At 57.3% G+C, this 17,939-nt stretch overlaps 1 protein-coding gene across 2 annotated transcripts in view; it reads right to left on the reverse strand.

Moving 5' to 3' along the window:
- Positions 1 to 17,939, reverse strand: part of SHANK3 (SH3 and multiple ankyrin repeat domains 3) — a 262,450-nt gene that overhangs the window by 16,869 nt on the left and 227,642 nt on the right. For both annotated transcript variants that reach the window (XM_063309491.1, XM_063309492.1), the window contains exons 17-19: positions 14,064 to 14,144; positions 6,845 to 6,972; positions 5,638 to 5,731 (exon numbers count right to left, since the gene is read on the reverse strand). In XM_063309491.1, coding sequence (XP_063165561.1) covers positions 5,638 to 5,731; positions 6,845 to 6,972; positions 14,064 to 14,144 — 303 coding nt within the window. The remainder of the gene's footprint in view (positions 1 to 5,637; positions 5,732 to 6,844; positions 6,973 to 14,063; positions 14,145 to 17,939) is intronic.

Below are 17,939 nucleotides of genomic sequence, written 5' to 3' on the forward strand. Positions count from 1 at the left end.
CTCCTCAGGGAGACAAGGGATGCCTCCCCCCCTTCTACCGGGCCGCCCCAGGGAGTTCAAAGCCTGCAACTGAGGGGAAGGCCGGGCAGGGTCTGTGCAGCCTCATCATAGGTGGTGAGCATGTGCGAGTCTGGAAACGGCACGTGAGGAAGGCACACCCTGCAGACTGGGGCCCAGGACCCCTAACTGGGAAGGCGCAGGGCGAGTGGCTGACATGCCTGGGAGGCCACAAATGGAGAGTAATTTTTCCCTTTGTCTCTTGCAAAGTGCACTTAGCACTGTGAACAGTAACTCTTATCCCTTTGGAGTCAGGTGTCTAAAAACGACACCCCTAAGCAGAACCAAGCCGGCCAGGTCCTCTTGCCCAGGGCAGCATCATGTGTACAGGCACGGTGAAGCAGGCACCACGTGCAGTTGTGCTGCCTCTGCTGGGCTGGGCTTCCCCGTGTCCCTGAGTGCAGCAGCAGCTGCCTTCGCGAGGCATGCTGGGATGCAGCAGCTCTCCAGGCGGGGAACCAGATGGACCAGCGCAGGCAGCCTCGGGGGAGAGAACTGAGCCCTGCTGCTGCTGCTGCCATTTGTGCGTGGGGGTTGTCCCACAAATGACGTGAATCACGTCATGTGCCTCGTGTGTCGCTGCAACGACAACTCTTCCATACAGCAGACTGGGGAATAATAGAGCCCAGCCCCGTGTCCATCAAGCCAAGGTTTCTCTGCATGCGCCGTCACAAGGCCATGAGGCCGGTCACTAAAACGGGTCGTGTTGGGGGGGCTGCAGGAAAGCGTTAGACTCTACCCATGTAAGAATTTGGCTACTGGAGTTATACCCCACCTTCCTACTTTGGCGCCCAGCGAAGCCAACAGGATTGAAAAACAAAAGCAGAACATAAAAAGTTAAAAACGCAGACGAAAATGGACAATTTTATGCATATGAAGGACATTTTCCAATTGAGAGCCGCAAAGGGATTCTGGACAGGCTGGGGGTGGGGGCCTTCCGGGGAGGGCATTCTCTAGCCTGGAGGCGGGCAAGAGCAGCCTCTCCCCCACCCCAGGCAGCTGGACCTGACAGCAGAGCGCCTACAGGGAAGCCTCTCCTGTAGATGCTCCCAGCCAGACAGGCTCCTACTGGGGGAGAGGGGGTGCTCTGTTCCAGAGCCAGCATCCAGGGCCCGGGCGTAACTGGCCCCAGGCAATGCACGGATTACTGCAATGTGCTCCACATGGGGCTACCCTTGCAAAGTATCTGGAAGCTGCAGCTGGTGCAGAATGTGGCAGCACAGCAATGTGGGCGGTTACGGGCGCCTCTAGGGCTGTGCGTGTGACACCGCTGCTGCGTGAGCTGCACTGGGTGCCGACGGGCTCCTGGGTCCAATTCAAGGTGTCGTCTATGACCTTCAAAGCACTTCATGGCATGGGCCCAGGTTTATTTATTTATCACATTTCTGCACCGCCCGTCTCGCAAGCAACTCTGGGCGGTTCACAATCCGGTTACCCGAGGAACCATCTCATCCCAATCCCATCGACCCACCCCAGCCAGGTCCAGCAGGAGGGGCGTGTTACAGGCCCTGTCAGCTGAAGAATTCCGACTGGCGGAGTCCAGGAGGAAAGCCTTTTCTGCCGTTGCCCCTGCCCTGTGGAACACCTTGCCCCCAGAGGTGAGGTTGGCCCCTGCTCTTCTGGCAGACTGGGGTCTGCCAACTAGCTTGGGGTCCAAGAGTGGTAGGCCGCCCTGGGGGTGGGTGGTGGCTTGAAGACACTCTCTCCGCCATTTAGTTTTTCTCCTTTACTTTCTTGTATTTCTTGTATTTTTATAACAGTTTTCATGATTCCCTATTTGTAAGCCCCCCAGAGTCGCCTTTATAGTGAGATAGGCAGTGTATAAATTTAATAAACAAATAAAAAGAAACAAACGTGGGATCTCTATGCCTTGCACCAGTTAGCAGTTGCAACGTCTGGACCCTTTCAAGGATAGCCCCTCATAGAGGCATTGCAAAAGAGAAAATGGAATGTAACTGGGACACGGACAGCCATCAGCAAATGCAGCCAGCCGGGGAAGGGTTGCCAGTAACGCAGCTGGCACGACTGCGCGAAAGCCCTCCTTCCTTCAGACACTGCCTGTGAATCGGGTGACACGCGATGATTGGGAGCACTCCCAGAGGGCGAAGCTGCTGTTTCAGTGAAGCCAGTTGCTCTCAGTCCCACCTAATACAACCCACAGGTTTGGGGAAAAACCGAAGACAAGAGGGCCATGGGCACTGACTTGGCTTCTAAGAGGAAAAGCTTCTGCCGCTCCTGTTCAATCAGAGCACTGGCATGAGCCAGACCTTGCTGATAAACAGTCATCGGATGGAGCCCAGGACGCAGGGCCTTTCTGTCGCTGGGCCTGCCTTCCGGAACCACCTTCCTTCAGAGGCTAGCGGGGCTCCCAGTCTTATTTCATTCAAAAAGTTGTTAAAAACATGGCTCCTCTTGCAGGCCTTGGGCCAGAGTGGTCAGTCTCTCCATTTTCTTTGTTGAACTGGAGTGATGTCTCTTCTGGATCTCTTTTCTGTGTTGTGATTTTTATATCGCTTTTAATGGTGTAAGTTTTGCCCAGTCTCTGGACATGCTGCACATGCCAGACAGCAGAGCTGAACAGGTAAGAGAAGCAGCAGCTTTAATTGGTTCTCACATGGCCGTGACACTGTATCGGGTTGGCCCCCAGCTTAGATCTCTCCGTGGGGAACAACTGATCCAACCTGGACTCTGCGTGGTCAATCCCTGGATCCCATATATCCAGAAATTTTATCACCTGAGCTGGACTGACTGGTGTCCTGTGAGTGCCCTGAACCTTGGACCTTCAGCTGGCTGCAGTGCTAACCTACTGACTGAGACTTGTTGCAGGCAAGTGCTCTCTTCCTGCAGACCCTCCCGAAGCATGGATGCAACTGCACAAACACCTGGGACGCCAGCCGCTGCTCGCAAGCCCTTTGCAATTCTAAGTTGTTCTGCAGCCTTATCTCCGTGTGCATGCTTGGCCTAGAACAGGCAGAAATGGAACATGTAAGACTGGCCTTAACCGCAGAGATCCTCATACCTAGGGCGGGCTCCTTCAGGAAAGGTCTTACGGCCACCTCCTTTAGGGGGTGGGCGGGGGGGACACGACGTATTCCTGCCACAAGAAGCACCGTCCCTTAACCACGAGGCAGGGCCTATCCACTCCTGATTGGTTTAATCAGACGGAAAAAGCAAGGGGCATTCAGTATCTGATGTCCCTTATCTCTACATACTGTATATCCTCGACAGAGCTACAAATGGAAAGAAAGAATCCACAAAACCAGGGTGAGCAGTGCCAGGATTACCTCCCTAAGACCTGCCCCAGTGCTGCTGTGCAAGTCAAGAAAAACATGACTGACTTGGCTGGCAAAGTTCTAGGCGAACGGCTCCCAGCACCCTTCTTCACAAACCTAAGGGACAGTGCCAGATTCTTCCATGTTGAGATGGTAAGAGACAGAGCAGGCAAGGCAGTGGGCACCCCCTTTGCTGCCCCTCCTGTAGCAAAGCAGGAAGTCAAACGGTCTCCAGAGGGGCCTCATCCTGCACAGGAAAGTTCCCTCCTGAGGGCTTCTCTGCTTGTGCTCCAGCCGACATTCCCTCTCAAACAATCCAAGGGGACGATCTGGCTCTGGGGGAGGAAGGAGCAGTGGTGCCAGCTGCCCGGGTTCCTCCACACCTCACAGCCCAGCCCAGCCCAGCCCAGCCCAGCCCAGCCCAGCCCAGCCCAGCCCAGCCAGGGGCCCTGGGTTAGTTACTTGCATGTCGCCGTCTTGAAAAAAGTCTGGCAGGACAACTGGAGCCAAGGGCTTCAAGACGAGAGAGGGGATTATGTTCTAAAACCGAAGCTGGAATCATCGGTTACAGCAAGCCCAATTCTTTGGGCAAAAGACTCAGAACCAGAGCTGCTGCTTCTGTGTGGATCTGCCCGTAATGAAATCCCCCTTGGCTGCCCTCTCTTCCGCTCCTCTTCAGAACCGGCTTTGTTCCGCCAGCTGCCTTTGGCGATTCTAATTCTGGCCTCATCTGGAAGGATTCCACGAAAGAGATTCATTCTTGGATCTCTGCTTGGCCCCGACACGTTTCAGCATCATGCAGAGGAAAAACCTGCTCGGAGGCTTCAGGGCCGTGAGTCACTGCCATTCGTCAGCTGTTCCCGTCCCCGGCACAGAATGACTGGCATCTCTTCTCGAAGGGAAGGGCCCTGTAGCCAGCACTCTGGGGGCTGGCAGGGGATGGAGCAGCAATCCTTGGGAATGTCACCAGAAGCCCCACAGGGCTGGCCACAGGTCTGCATGCCACCAGGCGCCTCTTCTACTCGGCTTCCAGCTGGAATTCTTCCACTGCACCGAATCCCTGCCACGGGAATTAGTGCTACATCCCCGTCTCCCCCTGCTGCAATCTCTTTTATGAAAACCAGAGCAATTTGGTGTCCTTTTCATTCCAGAGCACTGAATTATTTTAAGCTCCAGCAGGAAAACTTCCCAGGGATTTTTCGCTTGCATCCCTTCAGACTCTTATATTTTTGACATTCATTCTGATGTCCTGCTATGCAAGGTATAAGCAGGCAGATGCATTCATTCCATCCTTCCACCAAGTTCATATTTTGCATTACTGAAACCCTGCTCACAAACCAGTTTTGCAACTGAGTGAACAGCAGTCCAACGGGCCTGTTCTCTGCGGTCATCTGCACACTTGGAATAAATCCTCGGGACCTGGCTCGAAGTCACAGGATCCTTTTAACTGCACATTGTTCCCAAATCCAAGCCGCTATTCAGAGAGACTGTTTTATTTGATAAGAGCCAGGGTGGAGTGGGAGCCGTGGCACGTCCCCCTCGCCCTGGGAGGACTGGACCAGGCGGCAACCGCCCTCGTCTGCATCTGTCAGTCTGGGCTCTCTCACTGGAAAATGGCGTTCCGGTAATTAAGGCAGCCTGTCTGATACCTGCTTGACCTCGTTATCCCAGCCTGAAAGATGGTGTTGTCTCTTGGCTGCCCCTTTCTTAGGGGAATGGGCTTTTCCTATCATAGTGCCTGCAACTCAGGGGGCTCCCCCAGGGACAGGCATTCCACCTGGGTGCCGCCCAGGCAATGCTGGTTACAGAGCCAGCTCCAAGGGCAACCCGCCAGCCCACCAAGCCAACCCCTGCACAACGTGGACTTGGCCACCAGTTCTGCTGTCCTACTGGTCCATCGCACTCAGCTTCCCTGCTGTTTAGAAGCAGCCAAACCAGTGTGGGCCTCGCTGTTCCAGGGGTGACAAAGTCAGGGACTCCCTCCGGGCAACCAATTCAGTCTCTCAGAAGCCACTCACTGCTTCCTCTGGAGAAACAGCAGGGGCATTTATAAGAGGGGTCCAAAAAGCCAAGAAGGTGGCCAAGGCAGAAGTCCCACCTCTTTTTAAAGAGTCCTAACCCCGACCCCGACCCCGACCAGGGTGGGCCTTCCATCAAAGTGGCCGTCTTGACTTGTTGGACTGCTGAACCGTGGCTTTGCTGCTAGAAGCCCAAGGTGAGGCCGTCGCCCCCAGCATCGGCCGGGATGGACGTGGGGCTGCGGAAGAGTGACATGTGTCGCGGGAAGCAAAGCAAGCGCCACACCTACCTACAGATTTGGTCCGCGGGAGACCTTTGCGGAGGGAAACGTGGGGCTTCTCTGGCCCGGCGTGCGCTGCCATCCCCTGCCGCTCGAAGAGGGACTAGAAAAGAAATGGGACAAGGCGGAGTTCCACTTGTCTGGGAACGAGACTAGGGCGGCATCTCTTCCCCTCCTCTCAAAACACAGGCCCTGCAAGCCGCCCTGGGGGCAAGGAAGGACTGCCAGAGGGCCCCCGTCCCCTTCTACGCCGGCCAGGCCTGGCTTGTGTGCAGCCAGGGCTCAACTCTCTTGGCACAGTGAGGGTGCGCCCCCTTGTCTCCACAGCCAGGAGGCTGTTGTGGAAAGAAGACCAGCCCTTCTCCAGTGGAGGAAGCACAAAAGTGACGGGGCTGGGAAGGCAGAGGTGGCCGAATCCTTGGGACTGAGGGAGCTGAATCCCAGTTCAGACCAACGTTTTTTAGGGTGGACCACTAGCTCACAGTGGCCATCTGCACAGCAAACTTGACCAGGCTGGTGAAACACCCAGCACACCATTCTAGGGCTTCTGCAAACTCAAAAAAGGGTTAACGTAGCAGCCAGGTTAAACGTGTTGTGCGGAAGACCGGCTGGGATGCTGAAATGAGAAGTGGCCCTTTTCTCCAGTGTCTCATAGCGTGACTTTTCCTCCTGGAAACCTTTGGCCCACCCTTGGAAGACAGACCCACCAGGGGCCCTTAATCGCACGGCTTGACCAAATCTTTGGGCTTCCAAGCCCCCTTTTCCCAAGAGGACGTAGCTCACCTTCTTCCATCACCATCATGATGACTCCTGAGTTCTTGGGAACGATTCTCACGTGCCCACGGAATAAAACCTTCCCTAGCCTGGCACGCTCCAAACTTTCCACCATACTTGGCCTTCTGCCATGCTGGCTGGGAAATCTGTGAGTCCCCCCACCCCGCTCCCTGGCTGGGAAAGGCTGAAGAATGGCCTACGGCAGTCAGCCTCGGCCTGAAGCCTGGAAACTTGCAAGGGGCGTTCCATTCTGAGCAGGACAAACGCTTCAGTTGCCAAAAGGCAGGTTCAGTCAAGCCACCACCACAGTCACTCGGCATGCATCGATTTGTCTGCAGAGGAAATGGGTTCGGGTCCAGCAGGCCTCACCCAGATGTCTCTGCCCTTCCTCAACTTAGTTTCAGGGTACAGCCCCAACCCAACACTCTCCCAGCTCTCTCACACTGATCTCCGCAGGAGTGATTCGCCGGCTGGTCGGTCGCTGCTTCACTGTGGCTGCCCGGGAATCTGCTTCTACAATGTCTGCTCTCAGCGAGGGCTCGGCTGCTGCCAAGATCTCATCCAGCTTCTCTGCAAAGTCAGACACACCACACCTAGTTAGCTAGGCCTGCACTTGACAGGGGATCTAGATTATCCTGCAGAGTGGGGGGTGCTTGGAAGGGAGGCCCAAGCTTTCTCATGGGCTCGGCAGGAGGAGAACATGGTGCGCCCTCCACCCTGTGGCCTTCAAGGTCTCCCTGAAGCTCCGCAGAGGATGGCAGGAACACCGCCTTCCTCACGCCAAATGCACAGGCCCTGGAGAGCAGGAGGGTTCCTAAGGCTTCCCAACTGCTGAGGGACCATCCTCTGTCTCAGCTGAGCTCTTTCCGACCTTCCCCTTCCTCAGCTGGTACCGACATCTGAAGCAGCCTAAGCTCTCCTTGCAGCGGAAGGGAGCAAAGCTGGCTCAGTAAGGAAAAAGCAGAACTTTCCCATTGTCCTTCGCTCTCGGGCCCAAGTATCCAGCAGACTAACTTCGCCCCCTTAAGGTTCCTCAGATTTTTTAAGAATGCCAATGGAAGCTGGTCCCGACTTTCTGTTCCTGAAATGCTTCTTGCGCTGAGTATCTACTGTCTACTTCAAGGGGTTCTGTGCTCCTCCAAGACTTTGGAATTGGTCTGCTTACTTGTCCTTGTTCTGTAGGATCAATCCTTCCTTGCCTCCCACCATCAAACAGGATTCCTCTCTGACCAGCACCTCCCTGCCCAGTCACGGCTTTCCATGCTATTTCTGCCCATAAGCAGGAGGGGCTTATATTGGGGCGAGTGTGCGATTACAAAGCAACTTGGATGCGGAGAGGTTCCAGCTCGAGCCCTCACCACCTTGGGCAGGGATCCTGCCCTTGCTTCAGTGGTGCCCCCACACTGGCTGTGTCCACAGAACATACTTAACCAGGTGAGTTGAAGGTTTAGCGACCGCAGAATCACTGCTTAGCGATTACTAGACTACTAACTCTACATCACTAGAGTTCATGATTGACTGTATTGTGTGTATACAGAAAATGGGCTAATTCAATACCCAGGTTAAGTACATTGTGTGAACTCAGTCAATGGCATGATGATCTAGGTGACCAGCATGTGAAAAATGAGTCAGGCTCCTTAATTGCAGCTGGTGAGCCACCTGAGCAGCTGTGTCCTGGAGCCTCTTGGGCTTCTGAAAACAGGCCAGCTGAAGAGCCTCCTAACTCAGCTGCCCTCTTAGGACCAGACTGGGGACCTGCTGCTACACATCCCTGGCCAACGACCATGCAAGTTGGGCTGCCGGAAGTTCCACTGGCAGCATTTGCAGAACCATCAGCCTGCTCCCCTTCCAGGTGCAGATGATGCCAGACCACCATCCCCCTGCCTCCATCTTCTCAAAACTGAACTTCAAACTCAGGGTCTTCAGCCAGACCATCAGAATCTTTGCACTTGGATCATGAACACAGCCAAGGGCTTCAGAAGAAGAGACAAGACTTCATGGCTTCAGATCTCGGTGAGAATGTTGGCATTTAAGCTGGATCTTTGTGGGCTCCGAGCTCTGGATTCCAGGCATCTGCCTTGCTGCATTTGAAATAAAGGCTCCTGAACTTTGGCCATGGCTGGGTAGGAGACCGGCTGCTGTTCTGCCCAACTGTTGCTTTTACTAGATCTCCTGGATCCAGCAGTCTTGGCCTGTGCCTGGTTTTCAGCGCACAGTGAGGTGCCAACACAGCCACAGTGTATGAACCAGGCACTCTGACTTATTCAACAAGCCATGGTTAAAGGCATCCTATCTACATGCTGTGAAGAAGCCAGGCCAAAATGTGAAAAATCTAGAAGCTTTGGCCCTTGCAAGTGGGACAGAATACACTGGTGAGACCAGATGAGTCATGGAAGGCTGATTTCTCTTGGCTAGTTAAAAAGCTGCAGGAGTCTTCAAGGCAAAGAAGCTGTGAGCTGGAAACATCACACATTTTCTGGCTAGAAAAACGGGGCGCTGATTTCATCTTCCCTGAGAGGTTTTGCATTCAGCAAGCTCCTGTCTGTGATGTTAATAGGCATCCTGAAATCCACCCAGAGCTGCTCAGTCCAGGCCGTTACCCAAAGCCAGGTGGACATTGCCTCCTTGCTGCCTGCGACTTCAGCTGAGGAGGCCCCTCAGCAATGACCCAAGAGAGGGAAGGGCTACTGGAGGACCTGGCCTGAGGTGGGACCACAAGCTGCTGTCCAGCCTGAGACCTTGCAGAAGGCAGTCTGGAGGCCTGACAACTGCCGGGATGGGTGGGGCCCAAAACATTTTTTTCCAGACTTTTAAGGGGGGAGGGAGGGGAGCAGGAAGTCTCCCATCCTTAAATCTCTCCAAATCCCACAAGGGCCCTGAACAAACATTGTTTGGATGATTTTGGACCTCTTTGGACCCTGCCCTCCTCCCAGCACTTCTCTTCTCCACCACCCACCCTGTGCATTGGCTGGCCTTCTGCCAGGCTCCCAGGCCCCTAGGGTGGGGGGGGGATGTCTAGGGGCCAAATCCCTCTACTTGCCACACCCTCCTTGCAAATGTGTTTCAGTGGCCCCTTCCCACTTCATTCTGAACTTCCCAGCATAGGCAGGTCAGTCCTGGGTTTGGGGTGGGAATTTTTTTGGGCTGTAAGTAATGGGGAGGTGATATTCATGCCCCCCCCCAGCGTTCTGTTGGAGGGCCGTCTGGAGTGAGACTGGTTCGTTGAGGTAGGAGAGCATGTCTTCCAGTCCTTGGAGCCCCCCAGAGCAGCAGGGCTGCTGCAACAGAGCACAAGGACCCTTCCTCTCTGGAAGAACTCGCCGCCCTGCGGATCCGTGCCATCCCTCCCGGCTGCCAGAACCTTTTCAAAATCTCCAGATTTGGGGCTGGCCCAGGACAGCTTCTCTGCAACACTCTGCAGACGAAGATTTTCTGTCCTCCTCCCTTTCCCCTTGCCACCCAGCTCAGGCACCTCACCCCTCCTGAGTCTGTCTGGCACCCCCCCACCCCCTGCTGGAAGTGCCTGGAAAAACGTTGATTTGTCTCTTGTCCTTCCAGCTCCATCTGGGCATCCTCCCCCTTTCTCCAGGCTCTTCTCCAGCACACGAATGGCCTCCGGAAGGCCTCCAAGTGGTTTGGTGGTCAAGATGGTCCTCAGCCACTCTTCTAGGCCAGGGATAGTCCTCTCCTCTCTGTGCAGGCGTGCCTTGGCACCCGGGGCCCTGCATCGCCTGGCCTGCAGCTGATATGGAGCACTGCATGTTAAGGCTACACAGACTTGGCATAATGTGGGAACCCTGTGACAAGATCTCTCACCGATCGGATGAAGCCTGCTGAACTTGCTGGCTGAGCTCACTTAACTCACTCAGTCCTAAACCCGGGCTAACAAAATACAATTGCTGGGTTCACATGACATGCTGTCTCCAGGCATATAAACTGTAACGTGGCTTAGTTTGGTGATCAGATTGACACCACATGTTCAGGCTCCAAGCAGGCTGAATCTCAAACCACCTGAGTCCATTTTAACCTTGGTTGTCTCATGCAGAATCAGACCATGGTTGAATCACTGTGCCACTGACCGGAAAGTGTTCAGAGGGCTGTTCCTGGTGTTCAGTGTTAGGTCAGCAGAGCAACAACAGGCCAAGATGGCCTTGGCCTCTGGGTCAGAGCAGAGTCCAGAAGCAGCTTGCCAAGGGCAGAGGGGCCTCCCTATTCTGCAGGAGGAAGCGTGACGGGCCCAGAATCCACATCCGTTGAGAAGCAGCTCCTGCCGCCAACTGCCCTGTCTATGCCAACGTGAACCTGACATCCTCCAGTCACACCAGACCACGGCTGCTACACTGGACCGGCAATGTCTTGGGGTCCCATCCTCAGCCCAAACTCGCCCCACTCAAGAAAGAAGGAGGGAACAGCTGAGGCCCCGAAATCTTGTCTGGTCTCTCCACCAAAGCTTGCGGGAGACCTTGGCACCGGGGCGTGACGGGAGCCGCCTTGCCACCGCTGCCTCCTGACTGATGAGGCAGAATGCAGAGTTTGGAGGCAACTCAGTCAATGCCCAGGCAGGCCCAGATGTGTGCCAACTGATCCATTTCATCAGCCAACGTGATGCCAGGTTGGGGGGAAGTTGCTTTTGGTGAGCAGAGCTGAGGTGGAAGAGAAGCTGTCTCTGGGCAGACCCCCCAAGGCCACGTGGACACGACCAAGTGGCTCTTCCCCCTGGCCAGGGGGAGGCAAAAGGCCTGGAGGGAGGGGGCCGATCTGGTTTCCCCCTCAAAGCACCAAAGCTGGCTGTGAATGGATCCCTCGTGGTTCCGCTCTTCCACTTCGCAAGTGCTTTGGGTTCAAAGAACACAAGAGCCATTTTAAGTCCAGTTGCGGCATACAGTATAAGAATGGTTACTGGGAAATCTCTTCTCCCTCTACACACACAGACCACACCACACACTCTTTACAGCATATTGCATTTTACCCCTTGGATGGAGAGCCTCCACCTGTGACACCTCCACTCTGTATATCCCTCTGAAAAGTGCCTAAAGCCAGAGGCCACCCTAGGCATTCGTGCCCATCCCTTGAGTGCTGCGGGTGGCTGGGACATCCCTGGCATTAATGGACAGAGGAAGGGCCCTCTGGCTTCACCTGCATTGCTCGGTCAGCGCCCCTCCAGCCTGGCTGGCATCCAAGGGCCTGGAAAGAGCCGGGGGCCAGCCAGAAGCAGCACAAAAGCTGCCATCCCAGGAGCAGGCACTCAGGACGCCCCTCCTGGGCAGCTGCCAAGGGCCCCCTCCTGCCCTTGGGCCTGCGCAGGCTGGAGGGGCCCCTTCTTCCTGCTGGGGAGGGAGGGGGAGGGAGGGGCCGCCTGAACCCAGATGAGCCCCCAAGATGGGGAGTTGCACTCACCCCCTTTCCTCCTCCGCATCGAGGCTTGGAATCAAGAAACAAAGTACAAGACGTCAATGGCAGGTTGGCACGCTTTCCTCCCCTGGGCTGCACCCCCTGCCTCTGCCAAGAGGAGACAGTGCCTTGGTTGAGGGCCCCGGTCTGTCCCCCAGGTGGGGCGGTGGAGCAGCATTCGGGGATGCAACCCTGGACACGCTTCCCACAAGGCAGCCGTGCCGCCCCATCCCCTAGCCCGGCATGCACTCTCCCCGACAGCAGCAAGGCCTGGAACCGGGGCACTCATGTTTTCCTTTTCCCTCCCCAGCCCTCTTTCCTTTGAATGTTACAAGCTGGAGGGGAACGCAGGTCCCTTCCAACCGAAGCACAAAGTGCATCAGGAGCCTTTCGGCCTGAAGAGCACAACATACAAATGTTAAGCTGTTGCCTGGGATCTGGTCTTCCCTTTCCCCAGCTGCAGCACCCCCTCCCTCCCCCCCACGGCCACAAAGGGCAAAGTTCCTCCTTCCCGGGTTCAGCTCTGCTTCCTCCTCCTCACGGCAACTCTGGGGATGGGGCAGTCCGTGAATCTGCCCGCTTCAGTGACTGGGCACCGCCCAACTGCCTCATGAAGAAACACGGGAAGGCCCTCCACAGACACTTTGGGGACTGGGGCACCTAATGCCTCCCTGGAGCTCTGTTTAGGCGTCCTCCAATTTCCAGCCCCCCCATCCGCCTCCTGCCTCTGCCTCTCAGGGACCCAGCCACCTACACCCTTTGCTTGCACAACGCGTTTCGTTTTGCTGTCGGTGGAAACGGCAGAAACCAAAGGAGATCCCAGGCGCCCAAGAAGGACAGGGCTCCGCGGCCATCATCTGTCGAGCAGCCACGCCTTGGCCAGCAAGGGGCGCTGCTGAGGTCCTGGGGGCCCATGCAGGTGTCTTAGGGACTAGGGATTCTCACGCCTGTTGGAGACACCCACCTGCTTTCCAGAGAACCGCCCATCCCTGGCTGTGCTAAAAGGCTGGGAAGCAGGGAGCCGAGGGCCCCCCGCCCCCCCACCTGCTCTCAGGGTCCCTCCGTGATTTTTACGGAGAAAGGAACCTTCAAGGCCTGGGGCACTATTCCAGCAGCTGGGGCTGGTCAATGAAACGTGTGTGGTTGAAACAACAGGGGGGCGGGGGGTCTGCGTGTGTTTGTAGATGGGGGGGATCCGAGGTTCTCCCAAGTAGGGATGGCGATCACTAAGAAGATCACCACAAGGAGATGCCCCGACTGGCATCCAGCTGAGGAAGTGGGCGACCGTGGACAGCTGAAGGGGAGCCTGGTCCCCCAGCGGGGCTCCTCAGGAGCAGAACTCAATATGCATGGTGGGGAGGTGTCAAGGCCACAAATAGTTGCTCTGTAAACCGCTTCTCCTTTGATGCCCAACCTCCACTGAGGAAAGCTTCCTAACAGCCCTTGCCAACCTTTCGAGGAGCCCATCCAAGTGGGTAAGGCTTTGTGGGGGCTGGGAGGGAAGAGACCGGAGCGGCCCCCATGAGGAAAGTCTGCTGTGGAGAGGCGTCACTTCCCCTAAAGCTTCCCTCAAGCGTCCTGGGATGGCCTGGGAGTGGTTTGGGACACAAGGTTTTCTTTGGGGTGCCCTTTTCAGCTGTTGCCTTGCCCTTCTCTTGTGTAAGTGGGGAGGGTCCTTCGGGGATGGGGAGGGGCAAGGAGCACTTATGAAGGTGGAAAATTCTGGGGACACGTGGCAGGCTGCGGGCCAAGCCAAAGGACCCCGGGCATGAAGCAAGAGGGACCCCAGAACCTGGGCAGGGCCTGGAAGGGAGACCTCCTGGGAATTCTTGGGGACCCTGTCTTGCAGCAGCGGAAGGAAGGAAGGAAGGAAGGAAGGAAGGAAGGAAGGAAGGAAGGAAGGAAGGAAGGAAGGAAGGAAGGACGGACTCAGGCAAGCATGTGGTGTGCTGGCCTAGGAGATGGCCTGGCCTGGCGATAACCAGGGCGGCAAAGCGTTTGCAAGGCGGGGGCCGCAGCTGTGCAGCAGTCCGGGTGACCCGGACGGACACCGATGCTCAGCCAGGAGCTCTGCCCAGAACTCCAGGAAAGCAGGAAAGCGCAGGGTGGGGCTAGCAAGCTCCCCAGAAGCAGCAGAGCACAAGCCGAAAACAGGGTGCAGGCGGCACCGGAGGGCGCGGCCACGAAGGAGCCCCCAGCTGCCGGCCAGGCTGGCTCCTGCACTGGTGAGGGTGCCACCACCCCCTTCCCAGGATCGTGCCAGGACTTACCCAACTCTTCCAGCTCGGCGGTCATGGACTTGGAGCGCAGGGTCAGGGTGGTGCTGGGAGCTCTCTTGGGTGGTGGCGGAGCTGGAAGGAAGAGAGAGGGCACTTTGCACTTCCTGTCCAGTAGCTTGCGCGGCGTGGTCAGGTGCAGGTGCCGCTTCTTCTCTGCCCCCTGGATCTCCTCGTACTCCCGGGAGGAGGAGTCGCACTGCTGCAGGATCTTGTTGAGGCTGCGCGTGGGGGCAAACTTCTTCATCGCCCTGCGGCCAGGAGGGGCTGGCACACTGGCCCGGGGCAGGGTCCGCAGGACCTCAGCTCAGGAGGTGCCTGGCCGCGGCTTGCCAGGGCCAGAAGGCTGCTGCTCAGGGTTGCCTCGGCCAGGCGGCAGGCCTGCTGCCCCCCGGGTGTGCCACTGTCCGTGGGGCAGCTGGGCCTGCTCTCCGGCCCCCCTCCTCATGCTTGGCCCCCGCTCCTCCACCTGGCAGACGCTTGGGAGTTGCCAGCATCACCTGTGCGGCTGGGGCCTCTGCGCAGCCAGGCCCGCGGCTCCCTGGCGGCCCTGCCAGGGTGCGCTTTGCCGGGAGGCACCGGCCGGTGGGGCCAGGCAGAGGGACTTCCTAGCTGGCCCAGCCTGCGGCAGGGCCAGAGCGAGGCTCCATCTGCCAGGATTTGCAGGAGTGGCACGGAGGCTCACTCGTCACTTCGCCCGCTCGAGCTGTAACAATGCAGGCTTCAACGCTCCCTGTTGCCATGGGAACCAGCCCTTGGAGCTTCTGCCAGAGCTGCCTGCATCAGAGACCCCAGACGGGCAGACGGCATGGAGGACACGATGCCCACACGCAAGGGGGAGAGGTGGAGGGCCAAGCGCAGGCAGGGCGAGCCAGGTCCGAAGGAGGCTGGTGGGCGGGGACCAATTACCTGCCCCTCTCTAGGGCAGGGCTCTGGCCAGCGGGGTGGGGGGGGTGAGGGTCCAGGGGCTCCCTCCCAGGCCTCCGGGAGAGGAGGGGTGCTGGATGACCTGAGGTTTCGGGGCTGGCCCTGCCGCAAGGGAGCCCGGCAGGGGCCTCTCTGCTCTTCTGCCCCGAGGATGGGTCAGCCACCGCCACCCCTGGGTCGGTCTCCAGGCCCTGGGCAGGCACCGTGGCAAGCAGGCTGCAGGGGCAATCCCAAGCCCCCACCTTCGCCACGGCCAGCAGGGCTGCAGCCATGATACGATTCCAGCTCTGGAAGTCAGTGGACTGAGCTGCCTGCTCCCCCCCCCCACTGGCCAGGGAGCCCCTCCCCTTCCCCTCCCCCTTCCCCGCCTGGGGGCTGGGTGGCCTGCCCACAACAGTAGCCTGGGGGGCCCTCTGTGGCTTTCCATACAATCCAGACCCACCCAGATAAAAATAGGCACAAGACCTGCCTCCCCCTCACCCCTCCGTCAAGTGGGAGAGCTGCTTCCCTTTCCCAGCATCCCGGCTTGTTGGAGCAGCAGGGCCCAGAGCTCGGCCCAGAAGGGCCCTTCCAGGGGGAGAGGCTGAACCCGCCTTCCCTCTGCACTCAAGGGGGGGGCGGGGCGCTGGAGAGAGCTGAGGATGCTCTGCATCCAGGCAGCTTCCCGGCACACTTGGTGCCCCTCCTTCTGTGTCCCCCTCCCCAAACAATTCCTTCCGGTGGAAGAGGAGACTGGCTGCTCGTCCCAGCACTTGGAACGGCTGGGGATGGAGCAAGGCCAAGCCCTGGTGAGGCATCGCCTCTGGCCTCCTGGTCTGCACCGAGACCTCACAGCAAATATGCTGCCAACGTGCACCCAACACCCGGCTCCTGGTCCAGCACACAGTCTCAGCCTACAGCCCACCTCGCAAGCAGCCCAGAGGTAACGCTCTCCGGGAGCGAGACTGAATCTGCCAGCCTGGCCTTCCTGGGATCAGTACGGAAATAACACAAAGTAGGCACGCTCTGCTGTGATTTTAAAGCTCGTGCTGGTACTCCATAACAACAGCTGCCTGTTTGGTTCTGTAATTAATGCAAGCCTCCAAGTGGCTCTTCCTTTGTTTAATGTCCTTAGGTTACCTGACCAGGTGTAGACCCTATCTGAGCTTCTTTTTACATTGTTCTAGTCGTTTTGAACCCCCAGAAAGGCAGCTTCCATTTTGCCCTCCGAACAAACTGAGGAAGGGGCCGGCCCAGGGGGCTCCCTCCTCCTTTCTCTGCCTCTGATTCTGCCGCTTTGATTTTCTGGCATTTGGGGAGGGGGAACCAGGTTGAAATGCTATGCAGAACAGCAGTGCCCTCCCTTGGACTCCTGTCACTCCCCTTCCCTCGCTGGCTTCTACCAGGTTGAGCCCTAAGTCTTTTCAAGGCAATTTCTAGCAGAAGGTTCAAGAGCCTTCCGGGAAGGGAAATGTGGAATGAGCCGTGGGTCCCTCTGGCTGCTGGGGGCGGGGTGGAGGCGCCTTGGGCACTCCAGCCCACTCCCCTCTCCCAGCCCATGGCCGGGTCTGTGGGGCAAGGGAGGGGTTTTGGGGGGAAGATGCTTCCATCCAGCCACCCACCCACCGATGATACTGTCTGGTGCAGAAGCACAGGCCCCTGCCCAGCATTTGTGCCTCAGGCCAAGCACCGGAAGAGAACGGGCTGCTTGCCTCCCAGCTCAGTGGAGGCCCCTGAAGGACTGGGCCAGGGATGCCCAGCAACAGCGTGGGTGGAGGAGAATGGGCCCCCAAAGGAAGAGTGCAGCCTTGCAGCACGAAGGGCATGAGAGCCAGAAGTTTTGCAGAATTAGGAACAGGGCCTTTTCCAAAAGGCAAAACGACACAAGGAAGCCTGGCCCAGCCTTCCCCGCCCGGCTGACCAGCCTCAGGAGCAGGGGCAGCCTACTGACTTCTGCCTTTCCGGAGATCCAGTTGAGCGGCTGAGCAAGGAAAGGTCAAGCCAGCTGAGGTAAGGGAACGAGGGAGCACTGAGGCATGGACCTCTGCCCGTGCCCACCCCTCTTCTAGGTGGCTGCGAGCTGTGCCTCTTTCTCTCTCAGAGGAGCACCTCCAGGCAGTGCTCCTCTGCGCCCCCCCCCTACCCTCCAGGTCCTGCTTCTCAGTCACTTTTCCAAGATGGACAAAAGAAGTCTTCATGACGGGGCCGAACCACAGAGGGGCCTCATCCTGCACTCTGCAGTATTTCTGATGACAGCAAGGGATGGCTGTGGAGATGGAGGGAGCCCCAGAAGGACAACCCTGTGTAGGTGGCACCTGATAATTGGACGGAGATGGCCTCCAGTCCTCATCTGAGGTTAGGAACAGCTTGGAGTGCCATTGCCTTCCCTTTGGAGTCCTTCACATCATTTCGCTTCATGCTCAGCAAGAACTGACACTCCCGCCCCCTGCTTTATGCCCGCAGAGTCTCCAGGGCCTCCCGTGGAAAGTATTTCCCCCTTCAGATCCTGACGCTTGTCTCAGAGGGCTGCCAAAACCACAAGGTGTCAGGGGAGCATTTTGGTTCCTGGTGTTCAGAAAGCACCTACTCCATAGGGGGAAAGGCCAAAGGAAACAAGTCGGACAGTAGGGATGTTCCCTAGATGCCTCTGAAGATGCCTCTGCTCCCTACAAAGGCAGGGTCTGTGGGGGCCCTCTAAGCCGGGAAGGATTTGATCCCCCCGATGCATGGAGACTGTAATCCTAGATGACCGGCAGAAGAAAATGAGATTTTCATTGGCTGGAAAAGCAGAGGAGATGGTTTAGATAAGAAGCTTTCCTTAGGGATCAAAGGTACTTGAGAATCACACCTGATTGACCAGGCATTTCTCTGAGTTTAAATTCCATCTGAATGATGAACACTTGCTGGGGCTGAGTGAGGCCCCTCAACCACATTCCCCTTTAGTGGAACGCTAGTGGGAGAGTG

This window comes from Candoia aspera, chromosome 7 (genome assembly GCF_035149785.1).
Source record: "Candoia aspera isolate rCanAsp1 chromosome 7, rCanAsp1.hap2, whole genome shotgun sequence".
In the NCBI taxonomy this organism is placed as follows: Eukaryota; Metazoa; Chordata; class Lepidosauria; order Squamata; family Boidae; genus Candoia; species Candoia aspera.